This window comes from Patiria miniata, unplaced genomic scaffold (genome assembly GCF_015706575.1).
Source record: "Patiria miniata isolate m_02_andy unplaced genomic scaffold, ASM1570657v1 HiC_scaffold_18, whole genome shotgun sequence".
Classification (NCBI taxonomy): domain Eukaryota; kingdom Metazoa; phylum Echinodermata; class Asteroidea; order Valvatida; family Asterinidae; genus Patiria; species Patiria miniata.
Window position 1 is genome coordinate 9,537,931 of NW_024037056.1, and position 8,547 is coordinate 9,546,477.

At 39.9% G+C, this 8,547-nt stretch overlaps 1 protein-coding gene across 1 annotated transcript in view; it reads left to right on the forward strand.

Moving 5' to 3' along the window:
- The window catches only part of LOC119725103 (fibropellin-1-like), a 29,138-nt gene extending 20,625 nt beyond the window's left edge, over positions 1–8,513 (forward strand). Inside the window, exons 4-8 of the mRNA XM_038196466.1 lie at positions 1,315–1,425; positions 2,768–3,121; positions 6,166–6,279; positions 8,195–8,308; positions 8,509–8,513. Coding sequence (XP_038052394.1) covers positions 1,315–1,425; positions 2,768–3,121; positions 6,166–6,279; positions 8,195–8,308; positions 8,509–8,513 — 698 coding nt within the window. The remainder of the gene's footprint in view (positions 1–1,314; positions 1,426–2,767; positions 3,122–6,165; positions 6,280–8,194; positions 8,309–8,508) is intronic.
- Positions 8,514–8,547: the final 34 nt, after the last annotated feature.

Here is an 8,547-nt window from a genome sequence, read left to right on the forward strand (position 1 = left end):
AGCAACAAAAATTGCAAAAGTACATAACAGCCTATACTAATAGTTTTGGACTAAATAGAACATAATCTTTAAAAGATGCTTCTCACTTTCGCCTTTTGGCTAAGCGAATCAACACAAACAAAAGTTTTAGGGGGGATTTATTTTCATGAAAACGTAAACCGCGTTTAAAACTCAATTTAATTAAATAGAGAAGTAAGAAAGACTTTACTTCTTCTTTCGTATGAACTCTAGACCGGCAAGGTGAACATCATAGTTAGATTGGTAATTTGGTCTAGTGTAGCTGGTAGAATATAAAGGCGTAAAACGTAGTTGAAATTGATATATATATATATATATATATTTATATATATATATATATATATAAATATATTTTAATTTTATTAAATTTTGTATTTATTTTTTTATTTTTGGCTGAGAAATTTGAAAACCAGAATGAAGTTTGGTACGTACTTTAAGCTTTCAAGAACTTGCCTTTTGATGATTATGTAGGTTTAATATGAAAGGTTGTTAAGTCTTTGATAGTACTTTTTGACAGCCTGTTACACGATGTTATGGGAATTTAAATGAAACAATATCAACCAAAGTCATACAACGCGAGGAGAGTATGGATAATGAATTACTCGTTTGTTGTCAGATTTGCCCTCTTTTTACCCATTTTCTTTTTATTCTCGAAGTGTTGCAGCCTAAGGTGGCAATTGAAGTCCCATTAAGCCTGGCCCTGGAATTCTCTAAAAAAAAAACAATACAAAAAAGTTCAGGGACATCTGAAAATTATGGTGGCTTTAAAGGGACATCGCACATATATATATACGTCAATATTGACGCCAATATTCACGACGTGGCCTCCATGTCGCTAATATTTGCGCCAATATTGACGCCAATATTCACGACATGGATCCAAGTCGCAAATATTGACGCCAATATTGACGCCAATATTCACGACATGGACCCAAGTCGCAAATATTGACGCCAAAATTGAGTGCACAATGCCGCACTCTCCGTAGACTTTGTACACAACCGCTGAAGTGGTGTCTGATGTCCTTCGATTTGTTATAGCGACAGTGCCACCTGCGTAAAGCTAGCCGCGTATTCGGCCTGATACTCTGCCGTGGATTAAAAAGTACGGAGGCCATAACCAGCACTCTTGCTGTGATTTGATGTTGAATGCGGATTTCATAAAATTTGCACAATTTTACTGCCTTTTTTCATAGACCTTCGTCGGATATCGACGACTAAGGTTCGTGCTCTCGGAGCACAATGTACCTCTAGTAATGATTTGTATTGTCTTTCTTGTTTTGTTCTTTTCATCTGCAGCTTGCGCCACAAGTCCATGCCAGAATGGCGGTGTATGCTACCTGTCCAATAACAACTACATATGCATGTGCCCATCTGGATTTGAGGGCCAGGATTGCACTGACAGTGCTTGTATGTCCGATATCATTCAGGATTTTCTGACATTCATAGCCCAAAGACATAACGACGTCATGCTTTCTTTACATGTTTGCTTTCCTCTGGGAGCCAGGTGGGGAGGCGAGCCACCAAGCTCCTCTAGGAAATCGCACGTGTGTAAACAGAGAGTGACGTCATGATGTCTCGGCTAGGTCTACAATGTATGCACACTTGTACTTGGACTCAAATAATAAAAAAAAATCAAGTTACTCATTGGTTTGAATTTCATGCCACAGCAATCAAACTTTTTGTTCATTAATTCCTTACAACGTGCCAGAATTGGCGGACCCGGGGGCGGCAACGCGGCCATGCCCCACTCCGTCAATTTTTTTTTTTATCGGAGGAGCGAAGAGATCATTTTAGTCTTAAATTTGCAGGAAATGAATGAAAACGTTGCGTATCTCCCTCGCAAGCCATCAGCTACAAATACCGTTTAGTTTGTGTATTACAATATGGAAAAAGCGCACAATATTATACACTTAATCCCCTTCCCGTTTTTGAAAGAAAAAAAATACTTGAGCCCTCGTGGCCCTTACGAAAATTGAGCTCTGGATCCGCCCTTGATGCTAGGACCATTCATTAGTCGGACTAAAAGGTTAATACACCAATCCAAAAAAAATGTCTGGCCCCGCAGACTGCACGGACCCCCGTCTGGCAGCAAAAAGTGTACAGACCCATTTTTGTGTCATCACTGTACAGACTGAGTACGCATACATAGACCCAACAAATCGCTGGGTACTGAAACCTATCAAGTAAACAATAACAAAATTGGTTAGTCCTTCAACTTTCCTACATAAATTCAGTCATTGTGCGTCAGTAGTATGTAAACATTCAAATATAAAATACTTAGCGTAGGTTCATATTAGTTTTGTACTAAACCTCCGGAATTCATTCCATCCCCCTCCTCCCTTCAAAAAAAGGGGGGGGGGGTGTTCTGGAGTCTTGCATTTCAGTGCAGTTGTCTTTTCTATGTGTGATTGTTTGGACCCAGAATTTCTATACAATATACATGTACCTGAAGTATTGAAACACTACATCTTCTAAGATTGATGTATCGAAAGTGGGAAGTGTTTTTTGTTTTCTTCTTTTTTTTCTTTTAATTTAAGTTGAACTCACCGGTGTGATTTAGTGATGTTGTAAGGTCATAGGTTAGATTTGCCAACTGATGTCCTTGACAACATATGTCCTTGACAACTTAGGTGTACCTAAGTGCCTGAGTATTATATCTGAACTACCACATGGCATGGCATTGCATGCAGAAAATACAAACCAAACCTCAGGTTACATTGATTCAAAAGTGATATTTTTTTTATTTCAGTTGGAAATTGTGGTACCAGCCATTTTGGCATGTCATCAGGCACCATCACATCCCCAAATTACCCGGCCACCTACCCCAACAACCGGATCTGCTACTACTACATCAAAATCCCCAATGCTCGCATGATCACCCTGACCTTCGATGCTTTCAATACTGAGCTCATAAAAGACGTTTTGGACGTCTACATCGGACCATCAACTACTGGCACGATCTTCATGTCCTATCAGGGGAATTACACCACGAATACGGGAGGGGTCCCCGACGATATCGTGGCCATGACAGATCAGATCTCCTTCTTCTTCACCACCGACAGGAACGTCCAACTTGGAGGATGGTCCATTTCTTGGGCGAGCGGTAAGTTGGTGGCTATTACTCGGTGGTTATAGTGTCTGACTCACGCGTGAAGGTTTGTGGAGCATGGTGCTTGTGTTCTTGGGCAAGACACTTGACTACAATTGACTCTCTCTACCTGGGAGTATAGATGGGCACCTGTTAAAAGGGCGCAAACCCGATTGGACTGATCTTGAGCTGCCTCAGAAAACTGGTTTAATTGGCCTGATGAACAGGGGTAATAATTGTGAGGCGGGTTGAGACTTGTGTATAAAGCACAGCATAAGTAATACAGTTTTTTTCCTAGTTTCGGATAGCAAATATCAATCAGGCTGCTTTTGGCTCAACTACTCCACGAATTCAAGTGGCATTGGTTAAAGAGTTTACCTTGAGTGATTGAGATACCGATGTCACTTTTCCTAGTTCCGGATCGGTTCAATCAGTTCCGAATCGATCAAAAACTGCTTCGCGCGAAAAAAAAAAGTCACGCGAAAAAAATCATTTTTTTTCAGCCAGAACCAACCGAATCAAGCATATTTTCTGATAAAGTATTATTTCATTTTCCAAAAATAGTTCATTCAAGAGAATTAAAGCAAAGTTTAGAAAGAGAAGAAACGTAAATGATTTTGAAACTTTTGTCGGCAGCGCAACGGCTAGAACTCACGCACGGACCGAAAACTCACGCACGGACCGAAAATCTTTGACTCAGAACAGATCTACGTCACACAAATTAGATTAACGCCCGTGTAGTTGGGTCATAAGTGCATGCGCTATCCCGAACTAGGCGAAAGCATACAGTCATTCGTTGGCAAATTTTCAAAAATTAGAGACTCTACAACATATTTTGACTCAATAAGCATTCGATGGAAGAGTTCAAATGACACGGTACAAGTGATGTACTGAGGAGAAAATTTATCGTCGATTCGCAGCTCCCACGATTTTCTACAAACCGTCCAAACATATCGAAGTGCGAGTCGGAAATCTGGCAAAAATTCCTCAGTCTTCTAAAGATTTTTTCGGAAAGATCTCTGTGTATCAAGGAGCTTACATTGTCCTTTTCAAAATGCACTTCGTCAGAAAAAAATTATTATTGGAGATTATAATCCAAAAGAGGTATAGGTTTTTATTTGAAGCTACCCAGAACTAGGAAAAATCTGGAACTAGGAAAACGACTGTATTAGTACACGGTGGCTGAACTTTAGTAGGCTGATGGGATCAAAATGGTCACCCGTGCCGGACATCTAACTTGTTTTGAAACTTCATTTAGGCAGTTGATTCTGGGCTTGAGGAGTTCAGGCTGGTTCGAATACTTAAACACACAAATACAATTGCAAAGGCGAATTCAAAGTCGATGTCCCAGAACATACAGGGCAATTTTCAATACACTATGAACACAGTATTCAACTTGTGTAAATTCACAACGTGAATGCTTGATGTGATATCACAACTTTGATCCAAGCATAAACAAGTTTTTACATTAACCTAATTCTCATAGGGTAAAAAAAAACTTAAACAATAACTTGACATTCGTATAATCTAAATGTTTGCACTGTGACCCTCTTTCTCATTTCAAAACAATAAAAGAGATCTTCTCATGATACAGACTTTGAATCTACTTTAGTTATATATTTATTACTATTTGAGGAAATTACAAATTATGAATTTGGGTTTGGAAAAGTATGAATTGGTTGGGAAAAGAAGTGTTGTGTGATTATAAATGTGGGGTTTCTTTTTGGCTGTCTCCCTGACTACAAGTATGTGACCCAGTGCTGCCAACTCTCTCGCATTGAGCGTGAGACTCACGTATTTCAGGTTATTCTCACACTCTCACACCCACACCAGATTTCTCACGCTAAAAAACATAACAATAATGATAAAAATATATATATAAAAACAAACTAATCAAGAAACTTACAAGTTTTGTGTTCTGATTGACTCCAAACTCGAAAATGATGTTGGAATGATGATCTTTTGCTAAAAGAAACTAGACTAACGTGGTCTGAAATAACCTCAGATAGCACTACAGAGCATCTTAAATTCAACAATTTTAGGGGCCCTTAGCGGGCCATGAACCCCACGCCAGTAGGGCTTTGCGCTCGCAATGCTCCATCGCCAAATTCTCACTCTCAGCTCTTACTCAAAGTTGGCACTTGGCAGACTTGGTGACCTTTGAACGAAAGTATTCCCAATTGATTCTTTTGAATTGACATGTGCAATTGCCCCATTGGATCCAGCCCAAGTATGGACTTAGAGTAAAGTTATTGTGCCAAGGTTTGGATGACTCCAATCTGGGTTAAAATCCAATATGGGATGATTCCATTTTGGGATGGTTCCAACTTCGGTTTGGCTTAAACCTGGGAAAAAAATGTTCTACCTGTATGCAAGCAAGTTTCGTTGGATCAGCTGATTTCCTTGTTTTTTCCTCTTTTTTTTCATTTTGCATTAAAGAGAATGTACATCATTGGCTTTTGCTGTAATTTTCAGAAATGAACTATTTTAGGGGTTAGTATAATAGATCAAATATTGTTACACTGACATGTTTGAAGTTTTGTGTTTGAAAATGCTGGAAAAACCAGGAAAAACGAAAATGTTCCAGTAGTCTAGTTCCCTGACTCCACTAAAGATGAAAAGGATCAATGTATAGATGCCGGAAAATTGTAAGGTGAGGGAACCAGTCTAGCTGGCCTGTAACCAACAGCAAACAAATTTGGACTGAACAAAAATGGTAAATTTGAGCAGTATTTCGAAAAAAGGTAGTTTTTTTTCCAACATTGGTCGGCTGACCACCGTTGGAAATGTATACACAAATACCATTTTCTTGAAAATGGCTTCACACCAGGTGCCATAATTTTACAGGATGCTTTAGACTGTCATTTACCAACATCCTAGTAAGGTATTGCGTAAAAACTTGGTAGTTTTATGCTGTATATCCCCTTTAATGCCATTGCAAATTGAAAACACTATAGTGGAGCTTGGAAGTTTCTCTTCTTTTTTTGGTTACTCCCAGTTGCGAGCCTGTTTGTAAGGGAAAATATAAATAACTATATTCCCTCCTTTGTTCTCCTCAGATGGAAATCAATGTGAATCCAATCCATGCCTGAACGGAGCCACGTGTATTGACCTGCAGAATGCATACCAATGTGTCTGCGCAGCAGGCTATGAAGGGACAGGCTGCGAAACAGGTGGGTAACGCACCGCGATCGTTGTTGCGCTGTGTAGATAGGTGGCAATTGATTCAACGATGCATCACTGTATCAAAATATGTCGTCGGAAATAAGGGGACAATACTGCGATGGAGTGAAGGCGAGGGCTTTTATCAGTGACCAGGTTTGATGCGATTAACATTAGCGACTGGCTCCATTATGTGTCTTGCATTACCTCTTTTGTATTGCAAACTGCCAACATTTCGCAGTGGTGTTTGTCATATTGTACAAAGAAAGTAAAGTGTTATCGTTTCAACCCCCATGAATAGAATTTCAATGATTTCGTGATTGCAGTCTAAACTAATGGGCGTATTTGAAACCCCGTTCTCGTGTTGAATGAAAACGAGGATGGGGTTCCGAATGATAAGAACCCACACGCGAACGGTGCTCGCATTCAAAATTTTCACTCCCCACTTAATGGGGAGTAGATGAGGATCGTCAAGAACAAAGATGGCGGACTAACTAGGCGCGTACCGGAACTTGCGTTATCTTTTGTGCATAAAAGTGAAAGCACTGGTTCAATACAGGAGCAGTTATGATACAAAATAAAATTGCACGCGGTATGGAGTGGGCTTGTCAGCCTTGTCTTTGCCAATTTTAATAGCTTTTTCGGGATTTGTTTTTATTTTTTTCGTATTAATTCAATTAACCCTCCCACTATCTAAGAGGTCACAAATCAAATTTCAAAGGTCAAATTTCCTTCCTCACCTCCTGGCATACTGTTAACAAACCAATGGGGGTCTTGACCAATATTGACCCGAGTAATAACATGGCTCAAAGTGCATGTTTTCATAGGAGGGTTAATTGTCCCTTCGTTTTCATTCTGGGTTTTAACATGGCGGCTGCCATCTAGAACCCAAGAACACTGTTCGCGGGTCACTCGAGAACGGGTTGCGAATACGCCCGTTATGTCCAATTCAGTTGTTGTACAGTGGGCAAGTCAGTTCCTGCACGGGCATGGATTGTACTTCGCTCAAAATGTGACGCCACAAAATGCCGTCAATAGCGTCTTGAATGGGCCACACTCAACAGTCGGTTCCATTGATCGGCTCCACCATCTCCCACAATGCATTAAGCAAAATGAATGCCATTTGAGATGTTGTTGTTGTTTTTTTTTTTTTTTTTTTTTTGCTCACCCTGTACAGGAGGGCGTGCTTGTCTAAAGAAACTTTACATAAGCTTCATTTATAAACAGTTCATTTATAGGCTGGTTCATGTCGATGATTTGGCGTACACTTGGCCAAGAGTTTGTCCAATGCTGCCTCTCCATCCCAGTGTGGAGTGGGTGTTCATGCACAGTGTCCACTGGATACCGGGCTAAGCACCGTCGATATATTGATATAACTCGATTATTCAAGATTATGTTGATATCGATATCCTGATAGCAATTTTTTGATCATTTCGAAATATCGATATTTCCGATAGAGAGGAATCATATCAAAAATTGCGTCAGATTATCGTCGAAATGAATATCCTGTTTGTGTTTCATGTTTACCTTTTGCTGTATAATGAATTAAAACTCGACGTCATCGTGTGCTTGTGATTCAAAATAGAAACATCGCGAAATGCCAAGCAGTGTCTTATTGTGCTCCCATGTTAAGCTATGTTCTTTATAAAACCTGTTCTGGACAAACTCTCAGTGCTGAAGTTTGTTTTAAAAAGTTTGAGCATATTTTATCAAAGTGAAATTTGTATGGTCTTTAACTTTTACATGGAATAATCGATGTATCGAATGTTCTCGATATTGGATTTCCGATATATCGATTATTGAAAATTCTGATGTCGACGGTGCTTGGGGCACTGCCTGGATGTTCTAGTCTCGTCTCCAGTCATCTCCACTCGTCCCGTTTCCAATCGACTTTACGTCACAGTTCCATTTTCTTCTTTCTTGCAGACATCAATGAGTGTGCCAGCTCGCCCTGTCGCTTCGGTGCAGCCTGTAACAATCTCATCAATTTGTACACGTGTGCCTGCCAACCCGGATACATTGGTACTAACTGCGAGATGGGTAAGTTGTTCAAAAAAAAACCCTAAACGATTCATAGGGCTGTGCCAAATATACCAAATATTTGATCATCAACCGAACATTCGATGAGCTTTTTACCAGGCTCGTTTCCATAGGTATAATCTTGCTGCGCCATGTTATTTCCCATCATGCCTTGCGCGATCTTAACTCCTGGATTTGTCTTATTGAAATGTGTCAAATAGATTAGGACTGCAGTCAATGTTTAATGCGCGCCGCCATGT